This window comes from Solanum tuberosum, unplaced genomic scaffold (assembly GCF_000226075.1).
Source record: "Solanum tuberosum cultivar DM 1-3 516 R44 unplaced genomic scaffold, SolTub_3.0 scf00296, whole genome shotgun sequence".
NCBI lineage: Eukaryota > Viridiplantae > Streptophyta > Magnoliopsida > Solanales > Solanaceae > Solanum > Solanum tuberosum.
In genome coordinates, this window is record NW_006239217.1 from 678707 (window position 1) to 695704 (window position 16998).

At 36.0% G+C, this 16998-nt stretch overlaps 1 protein-coding gene across 3 annotated transcripts; it reads left to right on the plus strand.

Moving 5' to 3' along the window:
• The first annotated feature begins 1765 nt into the window (after positions 1–1765).
• On the plus strand, positions 1766–14916 carry LOC102602431 (mediator of RNA polymerase II transcription subunit 15a). 3 transcript variants are annotated; one of them, XM_006359264.2, is made up of 11 exons: positions 1766–2044; positions 2688–2799; positions 5144–5264; positions 5800–7197; positions 7563–7633; positions 9062–9136; positions 10373–11692; positions 11780–12115; positions 13596–13796; positions 13924–14012; positions 14345–14916. In XM_006359264.2, exons 1-11 carry the CDS (start codon positions 1908–1910, stop codon positions 14550–14552), a joined length of 4068 nt encoding a protein of 1355 aa, XP_006359326.1. In that variant the 5' UTR covers positions 1766–1907; the 3' UTR covers positions 14553–14916. The 3 variants fall into 3 exon arrangements, with proteins under 3 accessions (XP_006359326.1, XP_006359328.1, XP_006359327.1); XM_006359266.2 differs by having other exon boundaries at positions 10391–11692; XM_006359265.2 differs by having other exon boundaries at positions 7572–7633.
• The last annotated feature ends 2082 nt before the right edge of the window (positions 14917–16998 follow it).

Here is a 16998-nt window from a genome sequence, read left to right on the forward strand (position 1 = left end):
ATACAATAATAACAAAGTAATGCACTATAGAGAAGGGAGGAGAAAGTATATAAAAGAGGTGAAACTAAGAGATTATAAGAGTGGTTAATTTTTTATTTTAATAACGTTCACGTTATTTTTAAAAATAGTGTGATACGTGGTTTGATATTCACGTGCAATGCACGTGCGTCAAAACTAGTTACCTTAAAAATATTACCTTAAAAGCATGAACTCCTAACTTGAATGTTAAATTACTATAATATCCCTAACTTATATATTACCTTAAAAGCATGAACTCCTAACTTGAATGTTAAATTACTATAATATCCCTAACTTAGGTTGTGACTTTTCCGAAAAGTTGTGACTTTTTTCGAAGGGTTGTGATTTTTCGATGAGTTGTGACTTTTTCAATAAGTTATGACTTTTCCAAAGAGTTGTAACTTTTCCAAGGGTTGTGACTTTTCAGATAAGACACAAAAAAACATTTGTTCATACTACCTTCTTCTTCGTTCGAAGTTTAGCGGAATATGAGGTACCACTATTCTGATGAAGTAAGTCGTTCTATCCTAAGAAGGTATATTACATAACCTCGAGTACTTCAAGAAAATAATTTTGATGATATAATAATTATTTTTTTGCTTAATATATACATTAGTATGTAATGTTCCAATATATGAAGTTAACATGATGATGTAGTCTAAATTCATTTGTTTTTGTGTAGATATATGCTTCTAAATATCTTTTCCAAAATTTAGAGATTTGTCACGATTTGTTTTTGATGCTCAAGACAAAAGAATGACTTTATTTATCAATGTTACTTATGTGATTTAGACTCTCAAGAAGTTTGCTTCAAAATAGTTATTACTATATAAACATTGTCATTTTGTTTTACTTATTTACTATTTTTTAATATTTCAGTATTTTAGACGAAGAAAATTTCATATCACTTGTAATAACGCCAGTTGAAGTTTGTATTAGTTTAATTTCTATTATTTATTTAATAGTTAATTTTATGAGATAAATATTTTCATTAATGCAAATATATATTTATATTTGGGTAGGTATTTATATTTAAATTAAAGTATTATATATGTCACAAATGTATTATCAAGTTAACGAGATCTTCTAACTTCAAAATATATTATTTTAAAATGTTTTGAGTTTTTTTTATCCCAACAAATGTGAAAATATGTGGATATATAAAATGTAGTTATTCTCTTCACATGTTCATATGACATTTAAACAATTTAACGTGGAATACACATGTAAAACACATTTAGTTAGATGACAAGAAAAATACACAGCAAATATTGTCTATAAGTTAATATTAATGAGATAAGACTATTTACATACCTCATCAAATTGAAATAAATATATACATTATTGCATCTAACTAATAAAAATTTTCATTGACTATCTTCATAGGTTTGCGTGAATAAGAGATATAGATGACGATCCACATTGAACATTTACAAAAGAATCTGCAATATTATTTTTTGCTATGCTTATTATTCAAATCTTCGCTTAAATAAGCAATACTATTTACTATAACATATATTTTTGAAATTGGTAAGTCAAAAAATTAGTTATTTTAAAGCTTCTTATTAACTACACAAAGCTAAAATAAAATCACTATATTAAACATAATTTTTCTTAAAATAGTGTAAAACTAGTGAATGGGCCAGAGACTTTGAGTCAATGGCGGCTGGACACGTCGGTATTAGTCAGATATTACTAAATATTTATTTATATTACTATATATGAATGAATAATATTTAGACTTTGGGAGTTTTGTTTCTTATTTATACACCCAAATCTAGGCGGAATTGTGATTTTTCATCGAAATTTTGGAATTTTTTTTGCTTTTGATCGAAGCCAGAAATTGTGATTATTGATTGTGGATTAAGGAATTTTGGTGTGGAATTGAAATGGATGGGAATAATTGGAGGGCCGCTCAGGCTCAGGGAGGTGGTGAAGGTGGCGGAGCGGCTGCCGGAGCTATGGATTCCGGTGATTGGAGGACTCAACTTTTGCCTGATTCGCGTCAAAGGATTGTGAACAAGATGTAAGCTTTTTCTATTTTTGGTTTTGCGACTTGTTCTTATTTTTTCATTTGTTAAAAGGATTTGGAATTTTGAATTTTAGGGCTTTTTTTTTGTGTGTGTTTTATCGGTTATCTGAAGAAACCCCATTTCTTTAGAAGTATTGATTAATCAATCTGATACATGTTTTTTTCAGTGTTTTTCTGTTTTATGGAAACTCACTTTATCAGGTGAATTTTGGGGTTTTTTTTGTTAATGGTATTGGGTGAGTTAATTGGAAGTTTATGCCGTAGTTATTTCCAATTTTGGTAATCAGTCAAGGGTAACAGATGCGTACACTCTAACCCCACGTATGGGATTACACTAGGTATGTTGTTGTTGTTGGGGATGGGGGTGGTGTGGTGGATCAGTCAAGGAACTAGTTAAAGTGGGACAACCTAGTTTTACTCGCTGTGCTTTATATTTTGTTTTAGATATGTCGAAATGGTAGGTTGTTGTTCGCGATAATTGGATTATAACTACTTATATTTGTTTAGAGGAAATAAGTTTTAGTCTTTTGTAGCAGGGCGTGATGTCGAATTGTTTTTAATATATTTGAGAAGTATTTATCTAGATTGTTCTTTTATCAAGAGTTTATGTTGATCTTTTGTTGATATGATTGTATAGAATGGAGACCTTAAAGAGGCATCTTCCTGTTTCTGGGCAAGAAGGAGTACAGGAGCTTAAGAAAATTGCTGTGAGGTTTGAAGAAAAGATCTATTCTGCTGCTACAAGTCAGGTATGTAGTTTAAACTTGTTTCTTATTTGTTCGAATTGTAAAGCTAGCTCATAAACCACCCTTGCCTTTTTCATCCGAAATTATACTTTTGATGCAATTTGTTTTTCAAGACCATATAAGGGAATCACTCATCCCTTTTTCATCCAATGTGGGACTCTTGTTTCAATTTGTTCTCCGAGACCATAGAAGCCCATCCCTTTCATCTGATTTGGGACTCTTGATGCAATTTGTTTTTCAAGACCATATAAGGGAATCACTCATCCCTTTTTCATCCAATGTGGGACTCTTGTTTCAATTTGTTCTCCGAGACCATAGAAGCCCATCCCTTTCATCTGATTTGGGACTCTTGATGCAATTTGTTCTCCAAAACCATACAAGGAAACCACCCATTTATCCGATGTGTGATTCTTCTACATAAATGATTCAATTTTTTCTCCTCTTCATTGATGTTATTCCTGCTTGTATAAACTTGCATTCGTCTTTCCAGTCATCTAGACGCATTGTATTAGGGATGGCAAGCGGACCGGTACAGTGCGGTTGCGGGCCAAACCCGCATAATCCTGCGAAGATTTTGACCCCCCACCCATATCATTATGTTTATGTAGATTTTCGCACTCCTAAACAAACACATGAATCACTAGTTTAGCAATTTTACTAAGACATTGCTGACATTAAAAATAATAATTGGATATTCTTATATTTGCTCTCATCAAGGTTTTTATAACAGGGAAATGGAAGAGCCTGATACTATATATAGTTCATTTTAAGCATGAAATCTGTAAATCTTATTTAATTGGTAATCTATTTAAGTAAAATTACCTATTACAGTGATGTCAAGAACAAAAAAACAGGGTTAATTCTGCATATTGACATGTTTTTCTCACACGTAAATGTTATAGTATCATATTAATTATTATTCCCCAAGAGTGCTCACTATATATATATATTATTATTTTTTTTAATTTTAATTTTTATTTTTGATAACCGAGAAATCCGTCTGTGACCCTCCACCCTTTGGACCAACCACAGCCTTCTAAACTCGGTGGATAATGGGCCCGCTAAGGCTGGGCACCGGAACGGGTTGTACCGGTACCATTCCGGTTCGTTCCGGTCCGGTAGTATTCCGAACGGGATGGGATACATTGAACCGGTACACGGAACGGAACGGTACCATGATTTGGTACCGGTATACCGGTACCAAATCATGGTACCGTTCCGTTCCGTGTACCGGTTCAATGTATCCCATCCCGTTCGGAATACTACCGGACCGGAACGGGACGGTTTGACCGGGTTGTTGACCGGTACCGGGATGACCCGGACCGGAACTACCGGGATGGAGGCTCGGTTCCGTCCAGTCCCACTATATACCCGGAATGGACCCGGAACGGAACGGGGTAAACGGGACTGCACATATAGCTATTTCAAAAAATAATTATTTTTTGAAATAGCTATATGTGCAGTCCCGTTTATCCCGTTCCGTTCCGGTCCATTCCGGTATATAGTGGGACTGGACGGAACCGAGCCTCCATCCCGGTAGTTCCGGTCCGGTTCATCCCGGTACCGGTCAACAACCCGGTCAAACCGTCCCGTTCCGGTCCGGTTCCGGTTCGTTCCGGTCCGGTGCCCAGCCTTAGGGCCCGCCCCTCTACCCTTCTCCACTTAAATACCTAGCTTCGTTTTGCATGGTGTGGGGCTTGAATCTGCAACCTAAGTCACAAATCCTCCACCTTTTGCCACTCGAGCTATGCCTTGGGGGCAGTGCTTACTATATATTTGTCAACACAAAATGGATAGAATCAAGTTATATGGAATTAAATTAAATAATTTCATATTTGAGTGACCACATAGATTCACAAAATCTACTTCACTAATTTTTATACTGACCACCACAAAAAAATAATTTAGATCTAATTTGAATGTATTTGCACGCCTAAGCAACCTCCACGAAGTAGGTTTAAGGTCTGTGTAAACTCTATCCTTCCCAGATTTGGTTGCTCGCCTAAGGAAGTTTAGTACTAAGAACTTAATTTCTTTTTTTGTTCTTGTTCAAACCGCTGCTTGGAGATTCTTTACTTCAGCCGACGCCCGAGCGTCTATCGGAAACGATCTCTCTATCTTTATGAGGTAGTGGTAAGGTCTGTGTACACTCCTCACCCTCCCCAAACACACTTGTGGGAGTTACACTGGATACGTTGTTGTTTAAACCCCCTTCATAGTTCTGCAACCCGCCCCACGCTGCATCAGTGTTTTTAAAAAAATATTTGAACCCGCCCTGCATAGCCTACCCTCAGTTTGCCAACCCTATGTTGTATGTATTTTAACTTATATTTATCTAATATTGCAGCAAGATTATCTTCGGAAGATATCTTTAAAGATGCTGACCATGGAAACAAAATCTCAAACTCCTATGACCAATTCTGTTCAGCCAAATCCTGCAAGTAGTGGTCAGAATGCCCTTGGTCCAGGTGAACAATGAAATCTCATGTGCTGTATTTCAAATAGGGAAATCTTGTCTGACAGGACGTTTTGTATAAACCTAATTACTTCGTTCTGCTGTTGAAAAGTTTGCTCTCCGTAGCTAATAAGCGTAAAGGAAATTTTAGATACTTGAACCATTGTGCTAATCTTTGAGTGATCTAAAATTTTGGTGACTAGCCCTAATAAGTATTGTTTGTGCTCTAGGTCAGAGTCCTAGCCCTGCTCTTTCTCTATATCCAGACTATTCTTTTCTTATTAGCTAACCAAGATAAGGGACAGAAGAAAAGCTTATGATTTACAGTACTACATGCTGTTGTTTATTTGTCTAATAAATAACTTAGTCAAAGTTCTCTTTTGTATTTTTGAATCAGTTTTCACAAAGCAATGACTTCTGTTTCTTGTATCTTCAACTAAAAAATACGTGTTTACATTTGTTGCTTGTTGTATTTTATTTTAATGTTATTATGTTTGCTAGTTATTTGATAGCATCTTGACTGGCTTCTTTTTGATTCATTTCTGTAGGATCGCATGGTATGCAATCCCAAGTTAACGGCCAAGCACAGCAACTTCCTGTACCTATGGTGGCCAATCAAACTCAAACACGACAACCACTGTTGCAGCAAAACCTTCAGAACAATATGGCATCAACTGGGCTGCAAATTTCTGCTAGCTTGGCTCCATCACTTCCTTCTGTGAGTAATTTGACGCAGGGTACCATGCCAAATGTCGTGGGCCAGAATTCAAATTTGCAAACCATGCAAAACATGCCAAATGTTGGTCAAAACTTAGTAGGAAATGCCATTGGGCAAGGCATGCCACCTAATATGGTTGCTAATTCTCAGAGGCAGATGCAGGGAAGACAACAACAGGTTGTTTCTCAACAGCAACAGCAGCAGTCCCAGACAACACAGCAATATCTTTACCAGCAGCAACTGCATCAGCATCAAATGATGAAGCAGAAATTTCAGCCGGGAAGCACATCACAGTCCTTGATGCAATCTCACATGCAGCAACAGCAACAGCAACAGCCTCAGGAGCAGCAGCAACAACCGCCACAGCAGCAACAAAACCTTCTACAACCTACTCAGACACAACCTTCTCAGCAAGCTATGATGCAACCTTCTTCAATACAATCAACTTCTTTGTCCAACCTTCAGCAGAATCAACAGTCAACTGCTCAACAGTCAACTCAATCTGTACTTCACCAACGGCAACAATCAGTTATGAGACAGCAGCAGGCGCCCATGCTTCATCAACAGCAATCATCAATGCTACAGCAACCAATTTTACCAGCACAACAGCACCAACAACAACAGCAGCAGCAGCAGCAGCAGCAGCAGCTGATTGCACAACAGACAAATGTTGCAAATCTCCAGCAGAACCAATTGATGAGTCAACAGAATACAATGCCTGATGTGCAGCAGAGGCTAGTGGGCCAACAGAACAACTATAACAGTCTGCAGCAGCAGCAGTTACTTAATCCACAAAACAGCTTTCAAAATATGCATCAGCAGCAGTTGGGCTCTCAAAGTAATATTGCTGGGGTCCAGCAGCAACAGCTGTCTGGAAGTCAACAACCTGGTAACTCTGGCTTGACATCTAATCAGCACCCTATCCATTTGATGCAACAACCAAAAGTTCCTGTACAACAACAAATGCTGCAGAGTACTACAACCTTGTTACCAAATCAAGGTCAACAATCGCAGTCGCAGCCAGCACAACAGCAAATGATGTCTCAGAGCCAATCACAACCAGGACAGTTACAGCCACCTTTGGGTTTGCAGCAACAGGCGAATCAATTGCAAAGGGAGATGCAACAGAGGCTTCAACCATCAGCCCCCTTGCTTCAACAGCAGAATGTAATGGAACAGCAGAAGCAGCTATATCAATCACAAAGAGTCGCACCTGAAGCCTCATCAAGTATGTATTTTTCTTAATCAAAGATTTCAATTAGGTCTCATAAATCACTCTTTAGCAGTTTGTCATTCTTAGATATTTCCACTTTTCATGCCTTATGTGTGTGAAGGTATAGGACTTCTACACTATTTTAACCACTGGTTTACATTTTCTTTATGTAAAAATGACTAGTACTTGACTCCTTACAGCATTAAAATTTCAGGCAAGTTTTGGGATATGAAAGGTGATGGATATTTTAGATAATATTCATACTTATCTGAAATACCCAACACCTTTCATATCCCAAAATTTGCCTGAAATTTTAATGCTGTAGGGAGTCGAGTCCTTCAATATTTTTGTGCTAGCCTTAACTTTTGGTTTATTTGTAGCATCTTTAGATTCTACAGCTCAGACGGGAAATGCAAATGCAGCTGATTGGCAGGAGGAGGTTTACCAAAAGGTATTTTTTTTTCAATGGTATTTCTATATGCACGGGATGTTGAAAACTGAGGAAATTACTGGAAATTGTTGTTTTGGAAATTGACAAGTGAACTGTATTTTGATAAATTGACTGGTTGCAACAATATAAGAAGTAGCTGAATGCTGTGAAATATTTCCTGTGATTGATGGAGTAATAGAGGAGGTTTATCAAAATAAGTATTCAGCAAATTCATGGTCATACCCATTCCCGCAAAGCACTTTTACGGTGTTCCAATTCGTAGAAGAACTATGAAATTACGCTTATTACAGCTAACTTGTAAGAAATTGATTTATTCTCAATTGAGAAGTGAGGTATAACAACTATTATGCCTCAATGTTAATCAAGTTAGGGTCTGTTATATGAATTATTGTTGTCTATGTCGCTTTATTTGAGCTCTTCTCAATCCAATATTATAGCACTTGAATTTCCTTACACTTTCTACTGGCATAATTGAGAAGTGAAGTAAATAAATTGATTGGTTACACTTGTTTTTTGATGAAGTGATTATAAATAGTTGAATGTTGTTATGTATTGTCTGAATTCACGAGGTAATATGTCCGTAAGTTTGGGTCAGGGTCCTCATAATATGTCCTTAATTTGTTTCATTCCATGGAAACTAAAAAAATTATTGCTACATTAAAGGGTAAATCTATTCATGCAGGAAGTATATGCTTGCATATATGGCTATTAGAAAATATTGTTCTTTGTGAAAAGACACATTCATCTGTATTAGTTGGTAACTGCTTTTGTTTCTGTTTTTTGGGATAACACGAGAAATTCATTGTTTCCTGTTTTGAAATGTGGATGATAATGGGTCTGCCCCTCTAGCTTTTTGTACTTAAATACCCGACTTGGTTTACTAGCTAGGAGTGTAAGTTGGAATATTTTGAGTTGGCCAAGAATAAAGATATAACATCAACATGCCTTTTTACTTGTGAAGCTAACTACATTGTTGTTATTCATTGTTTACCCTCATTTTGCTTCACTGGTAATAAACGTGTAAAGTGAAAAAAAAATGATGTTCCCACACTAAACCATATTATATCTCCCAAACAATTATAGAAAAGTATATTCTAATTCCTGCTGGTTGGGCTGGTCTATTATCACATCTTGGAACTAGACCCTTGCTATGAGCATTGAGCAAAACGTGTACCAAGAAGCTGAAGGAAGCAAAGTTCAGTTTATTTTTTCATTCACATGTTGAATCATGTAAAATGGATTCTTTAATGAGTTTTAGTCTTCCTCTTCCACTTCACTTTTAACCTTTTTATCTGGAAGGTTCTTTCATGAGGATTCTCTAGTTTGTTCTCTACTGTATCGGAAAGTTGATCTAATTATTACCTATCCATATGGGAATGCAGTCTTGACATGTGCGCAATTCTGAGCTGATGCAAATTTTTAATGCAGATAAAGTCTATGAAGGAGTCGTATTTGGCAGAGCTCAATGATCTATACCACAAAATTGCTTCTAAAGTGCAACAGGTATGTCATCAACATTTTAATCCATTATTATCATTTTTGGAGCAATTCTACCAGCTGTGTATGGTGCAGCATGTTGGATACTAGTTTTTTTATATAATTTGAGATGTTAATAGTTCTTAGAAATCATTCTTCTTATGGGGACAGTACTTGCAATCATATATTTCTCCCCTACTTATCCTAATTGCTTCATCATAGTTCTAAATTATGGTTTGACTCCCTTGAAAGTTTTGTCAATTGACACACCATCATTTGCATGTAGCATGCACCAAGGTGTACTGCATTTGTATTATATTGGTTAGGTCATCCATAGCTAGGTTAACCAGTACTGGTATCAGGATAAATTTCATAAACCTATGGTTATTGGGAACTCCTCTCATCTATTTGCATGTTTCTCATACCTATTATAGCTCCTTCTTACATATATTCTCTGGCATTTCTAGTTGATACAAACTCCTTGATACGCCCATAGGTAATCCTAGAATATTATCTAACTGAGAACTGATGCAGAAAGCTCAAAACTCTAAATTCTCAGTTTTGCATCTTTGGTTCCTTTCCAGCCATCTTGAGAAACAGTTGTATCATACTGGGAATACATTGTAGTGCGGTTAATTCCTTTTTATTTCTTGCATCTGCATCATTTGTCTGTGTTGAAGCGTTGTGTATGATTGTGAAGTATAGGTGGAGGACACCATAAAATGAGCTATTTACACATATCTAGGTGAACACTGTGATGTAGATGCCACTTTTATGTTCCCTTGGGGGAAGGGTTCAAGGCTTCCCTAATTCTTCGGGCAAGGGCTTGATTTGTCTAAATTTTAAGAGCGCTTAAGTCAGCATTCTGTTGAATTGGGCACCTGGCTACTATGTTTTTTTTTTTTTTTTTGATAACCGAGAAATCCGTCTGTGACCCACCCTTTGGACCAATCATAGCGCCTTCTAAACTCGGTGGATAATGGGCCCGCCCCTCTACCTTTCTCCACTTAAATACCGGGCTTCGCTTTGCATGGTGTGGGGTTTGAACCTGCGACCTAAGCCACAAATCCTCCACCTTTTGCCACTTGAGCTAGGCCTTGGGGGCCACCTGGCTACTATGTTATTTATTTTTTATGTGGTTTTAAGTTTTACTCCCTTTTTCTTTGCTGTGGGAGGGAGGTACTTGAAGCATGACTTTTAAAAGTTTGCAAAGGGCAAGAAACAAGACTTTGACTAAACTGATTTTTTTTTCCTGATTTTAAGCATGATTCTCTTCCTCAGCGTCCTCAAAATGAGCAAATTGAAAAGCTCAAGATGTTCAAGATTACGCTGGAACGCATTGTGCTTTTCTTGCGGCTTAACAAGCAGGATATTCAACTTTCTCACAAGGAAAAGTTGGTTTCGGTTGAGAAGCACATAAGTTTCTTTCTTAGTTCCAATAGGCCGCGCAGCAAGCCTTCTTCTTCTCCACTGCAGGGACAACTTCCTCAGTCTTCCATGCAGCTTCAGCAACCACAATCTCTTGATGGTCAATCTAATCCATCGATGCAACCCGTACAGGGTTCCATGGCAGCAATGCCGCAGAATAATCTCACCAACTTGCAACATAATACCTTGTCTGGCGTACCGACAATTTCCAACTCCCAGCAACACATGATAAATACAGTACAGCCTGGTTCCACTGTGGATTTGGGACAGGGTAATTCATTGAGCTCACTGCAGCAGGTGGCTACTGGCTCTTTACAACAGAATCCTGTTAACAGTCCTCAACAAGTTAACATGAGCTCATTAGGCTCACAAAGTGGAACAAACCCCGTACAGGCAAACCTCGGTTCCCTACAGCAAAATTCAAACGCCCTGCAACAGTCACTTCCTAAGCAGCACGAGCAGCAAATGTTGCAGAACCAGCAATTAAGACAGCAATACCACCATAGGCATATGCAGCAGCAACTTTTTCAAAGACAGCAGATAATACAACAGCAGCAAGCGAAGCAACAGCAGACCTCGCTATTGCCAACCCACCAGATGTCTCAGCTTCAACAGATGACTGATGCTAATGACCTAAAGATAAGGCAGCAAATGGGGATAAAAACAGGAGTTTTACAGCAACAACAGTCAGTTGGCCAGCGTGTTGGATCTCATCATCCCCAATTGAAGCCAGGAATATCTTCACCTCAACTCCATCAAGCATTGTCTCCTCAGGTTACCCAACATCCTTCTCCACAAATTGACCAACAAAATATGTTGGCGTCTCTTACCAAAGCTGGGACTCCTCTCCAATCCGCAAGCTCACCATTTGTTGTCCCTTCTCCTTCAACTCCCTTGGCTCCATCTCCAATGCCGGGGGATTCTGAAAAAGTTTGTGCTGGCCTTGGATCACATACCACAGCTGGAAATATAATGCATCAGCAAGCTACTGTTGCTTCTGCACCTGCCCAATCCCTTGCAATTGGTACTCCTGGGATATCAGCCTCACCTTTGCTTGCTGAGTTTACTCCTCTAGATGGTACACATGCCAATGTCTCAGCTGCTGTTCCTGGCAGGTCAAGTGTTGAACAACCATTGGATCGCTTGATGAGAGCGGTTTGTATTATACCATTCTACTTAATTTATATCTTCAGTAATCCCAATAATCTGTCTTCATTTGATTTGACATATTTATTATTTCAGGTTAAAAACATGTCTGACAAAGCATTGCAGTCGTCAGTTCAAGACATCTGTTCAGTTGTCAGTATGAATGATAGAATAGCAGGATCTGCTCCAGGAAATGGATCAAGAGCAGCTGTTGGCGAAGATTTGGTTGCCATGACCAAATGTCGTCTCCAAGCGAGAAACTACTTTACGCAGGATGGACCTACAGGAACAAAGAAAATGAAGCGATATACAACTTCCAACGTTGTGTCGTCAAGCAGCAGTTTAAATGATAGTTTCTGGCAGCTGAATTATTCTGAAACACCTGAGTTAGAGTCAACAGCAACATCTAATGCCAAAAGACCTAAAATAGAGGTAATCTTCTGCTGCCTATTTACAGGACAAAAGTACAAAACTGCACGTCCAAACATGAGAGCTCCGCGGTAGACTATATTGGTTCTTAAAAGAAAAAGGAGGTCCATTCAGGTACACTTTAGAGTTAAAAAAGTAAAAACTGATCTTTGGCCATGACTGCTAGAGAGAGAGTAGAATGACCAAATGCAATATGGTGGAATATTTCCTGAAGTTTCAGCTTTCATGCAAACTGAAACTCGACTCAAAGTGGTTTTTAACAATCATTCCATGTGCCTGCTCTTTCATTTAATTGATTATGTTTCTGCAACTGGAACTTCAACCCCAAACTACCACTTATAGTTCTGTTCTGAAAACTTTGATGGCTATGGTAGAATATTGTATGGGAAAATCAAACATTACTTTATGTGAATGAGACATGAGTTTTACTTCTTTAGTACTCTTGCAGCTTGTGAGTATGTCTAAATAATCTGAACAAAGTATAAGATGACTGTCTAGAATAAAACAAATGCATTATATTGAATGCTATATGCAACCTGAGACTTTCAGTTGGCTGCTCAGTCTTTGTACCAGACTGTCATTCAGTGTCTGCTCCTTCAACATATGATAATGCCCAATCCATACCACAAACTTCCCGGCTCTTAAGTGTCCCTTAGCCTTACTGTGCCTGAGCAGCACTCGATACAAATCTATACGGAAACAATAATAATATGCCTTCTATCTATATGTTTTCAATAGTATCCCTTTTGTAGCAACTAGTGTGTGAATATATTCTAGTGGTGAACTAAAACCGAGGTGGAAGTTGTACTCAGATGTCTAGTTACTGCCTATTTATGAACTATTTTGACTTGAATCCCCAACTGCACCTCATTTTATTGCTAGGCTCTTTGGCATTTAGATTGACACAGAACACTTGGTCCTTGCATTTTCATATTGGGTTTCTTTATGCCTGGATTCACCCTACCTTTTTTGTTATATTATAAACAATGTGAATCACTTGAATCCCACCTAATCATTTGATAGAGTAATTGTATTTCGAGTAAATTTCTTCAACAGGAAAAGCAGAAATACAAACTGAAAACATTCCAAGCTTTGGAAGGATACAGGGCAATAGGCATTATAATTTTTAAGACTCGAGAATATAAAGCAACTTTGCTTCTAGGCAGCATGTGAACCAACATTCTGGAATGGTGTTTTTATTCCGTAAAGCTTTGCATTTATGGGAAAATGAGTTATTTTTGTTATTTCGGTTGTCACATGGGTGCATTTCATCCTCTCTTTTTTTCATGATCAGACATCCAATGTTTGTTGATGTAAGATGGAGTGTTTGATCACAAAAATGTTATCTTTTTCAGATGCTGACTTCCTTGATCTTGCATTCATATTGATGTGTTGATCTTTGACAAGGAAATTGCTTTACTTGTCAACTTTTGGTTTCTCCAGCTTTACCTTGTAAATAACAGTAATTAGTACTATATTGTAGGTTAATATTGCACTGGTTGAAGAGATACAGAAAATCAATTGGCAACTTATCGACACTGTTGTAGAAATTAGTGACGAAGGTGTTGATCCAAGTGCTCTTGCTGCTGCAACAGAGGGCGGTGAAGGCACTACTGTTAAGTGTTCTTTCACCGCCGTTGCGTTGAGTCCAAACTTAAAAGCACTGTATGCTTCAGCGCAGATGGTAAGATATTGATCTTCATATACTGAACTTCTGTCATCAACTACTAATCACAAAAAGAAAATCAGTCATCAGCTCTTTTACATTTTTTGTTTCTTTGGTTGAATGATGGTATTTTACTTCTGTGCAGTCTCCAATTCAGCCTTTGAGATTGCTCGTTCCAATTAATTATCCAAACTGCTCTCCGATTTTGTTGGACAAGTTTCCAGTTGAAGTCAGGTGAGTAAATTTGGCAGTCTTCTTGATAAGAGCAATTATAGTCCTTGTTATAAAATAAAAAAAGTAAGAGCAGTTATAACATATGAAGTCAAAAAAGCATTAATAGACCTGATTTTATGCCGTATTCATTATACCTTGTTGATTTGTGAAAAAGGCCTTACAATTTGAATTCTCTAATGGCCAATCATAAAAGATTTTGTACATGTGCCTTTTGATCTGCGTTAAGATTATCAACTAGGTTTTGAAAATCACCTTATGCAATCTTATAGTCTCCACTTTTAACTCCTATGTGATACATTTAAAAACTGCGTTTCAACTATTTTCTTCTGCAGTAAAGAGTATGAAGATCTATCCACGAAGGCCAAGTCAAGGTTTAGTGTCTCCCTGCGAAGTCTTTCACAGCCAATGTCTTTAAAAGACATAGCCAAGACTTGGGATGTTTGTGCTCGTGCTGTAATTTGTGAATATGCACAGCAAAGTGGAGGAGGAACCTTCAGCTCAAAGTACGGGTCTTGGGAGAATTGTTCGACTGCAGCATAATCAAAGACGGAATTATGAGGTTTTCTTCATCCGCCTTCGGCCTTGCTCTCCTGCTGCTACCTCCTATTTACTGATGGTGATTGCGTAATTGTCGTCTTCTTGAATTGAATGCTGAGATTCATTCTCATATGCTGGTTGTTGCTGGATAAGTTTTTGTACCCCCTTGAGTTGTTTGTACTCAAGTGTGTGGATTTTGGTTGGGATAATTGATTTCGGGATAACTTATTCCCCAACCAAATGTGCCCTTGGTGAAATTTTAAGGTTTTAAAACATTGTTTTTTTTTATGGCTTGTTCATTGTGGTGATCTGCCTTGATTCATTTTGGAACCATATGAAGTTTATAAATGGGGCTCTTACATGATTACAGGAGGAGGAAGTTATAGATATATATCGTTCGACCAACTAATTTACCAACATAACAAAATATATATCTGTATGTATAGGTATATGAGTATTTAGTATGAAGTGTGTGCAACTTGTACACTTTGTACATATTTTGTTAGTTAGTTAGTCGAAGTGTTTAGGGTCGTAATTATTCCTAAAAGGATTATCTGCCTATGCTCATTTACGTCCTTACAGATTCTCTCAATTTTTGCCTCTTGTCAGAATTATAGTTATAATTTTTAGTTGAACTTATGAGTAAAACTCAGAATTATTTATTTGCAAAATAAAAGAAGTAGAAAGAAAAAGTGTCAAAATGTTTTGATTAAACTTGATATTGAACTAATTGATTAAACTAAACCTGGTGGGACGGTTGAGATTCCTATATTCTTAATAAGGTGTTTCGAATTTGAGTTTTGGGAATGAAAGAAATTTTATTGCGAATAATACCACCATTATAAAATCTATAAAGCGAATCCGAATTCATCCAACTGCAATATAAATATGCTATAGAATGATAAAAAAAAAAATCAATTATTATCAAACTAGTGACTTTAATACATGGCACTACTAATCTATAGAATAAGACAACATTATATGATAGAATCTTGAAAATTAAATATAGTGATAAGACATTTTGTTTGGATAATCATTTTTTTAAGGACTAATCACACGCAATTCGAAATTAGTACTGTAGTAAATAATAAACTCATACATATTCCTATCATTCTCATTTCTCTACGTATGAGTTTTGGGAATGAAAGAAATTATATTGTGGATAATATTTCATAAATCAATTTTATAATGCACGAAATTTAATTTTCAGAATGAATTATTTTTTTAAAGAAATCAATTATAATCAAGATTGAACTAGTGACTTTAATACGTGACATTAGTAATTTATAATATAAAACAACATTATATGATAGAATCTTGAAAATTCAATAGTCATAAAACATTTTCTTTGGATAATCATTTTTAAGGACTAATGACACACAATTCGAAATTTAGTAGTATTTAATAAACTCATATTCCTATCATTCTCTACTAAAATAACAAGTTTCTATTTGTGATAAGGTTTCTGAGCATTCCCTTTCTTAATCTAACAACTTTTGTTTAACTAACTTCTTTTATTAGAAACACCTTAGCAAAACAATTAAAAGCACAAAAATAGATTTGATTGTTTGTGTTCTCATCTTAATATTTTTCGTGACAAATTTAAGATCATAAAATTATGTTAGATATATATTATTCTCTGTAAATTTTATATGTGTATTATATTTGATATATTATTATTGTTGTAATGACAAGTGTAAGACTATAAAATTTAAAAGATTAAAAATATTATTAATTTACGATCAAATATTGGTAAGTTTTTCTTTAAATTTAAATTATGTGTCAAAACAAACTAAGACACTTAAATTAGAACGAAACTAATAAATTATTTTTTCTTAGTTTCTCACTCAATAATTGATATCCGCATTGAAACATGATTAAATTCAAAATGTCTTTAGTATTTTTTTTTAATGTGGAATGTTAAAACACTCCTTAATAATTACGACTTTACATCCACATCTCAAATTCAAAATCTCAAAATAAGTTAATAGATTCACAATCGTTATTCACATGAAAATCCAAGTGAATTTAAATTTATGTCCAAAAAAAATACTTATATTAACGGTTAACGTGCTTCTTAATTAACACGACATCATATACAAACTCAAAACTTCTCAATGTATTAACTTACTATTCATATTCAATTAATAAAAGAACTTTAATTTATTGTTCATTTTTGTCCTCAACTTTTCCTTTTCAGAGCGAGTAATATACATCACATTCAGGTCTCGAATTTAATTTTTTTCCATATATTAACTACTGCTACTACAACATTCAAATTCAGATTCAAATATTAGAAAAAATTTCATTCATTGTTCATTTTTGCCCTCTATTTTTTTCTTTTTAAAGTTGATAGTCCGACATCATATTTAAATCACAAGTTTATATTTTTTCCATTTATCAACTATTATTATAACATAGATTCAAATATTAGAAAAGTTTTAATTTA

Coding starts and splice junctions, on each gene's coding strand:
- LOC102602431 (XM_006359264.2), top strand. CDS start 1,908: ATGGATGGGAATAATTGGAGGGCCGCTCAGGCTCAGGGAGGTGGTGAA. Junction 7,198..7,562: donor CGCACCTGAAGCCTCATCAA/GTATGTATTTTT, acceptor GTTTATTTGTAG/CATCTTTAGATTCTACAGCT. Junction 12,116..13,595: donor CCAAAAGACCTAAAATAGAG/GTAATCTTCTGC, acceptor ACTATATTGTAG/GTTAATATTGCACTGGTTGA.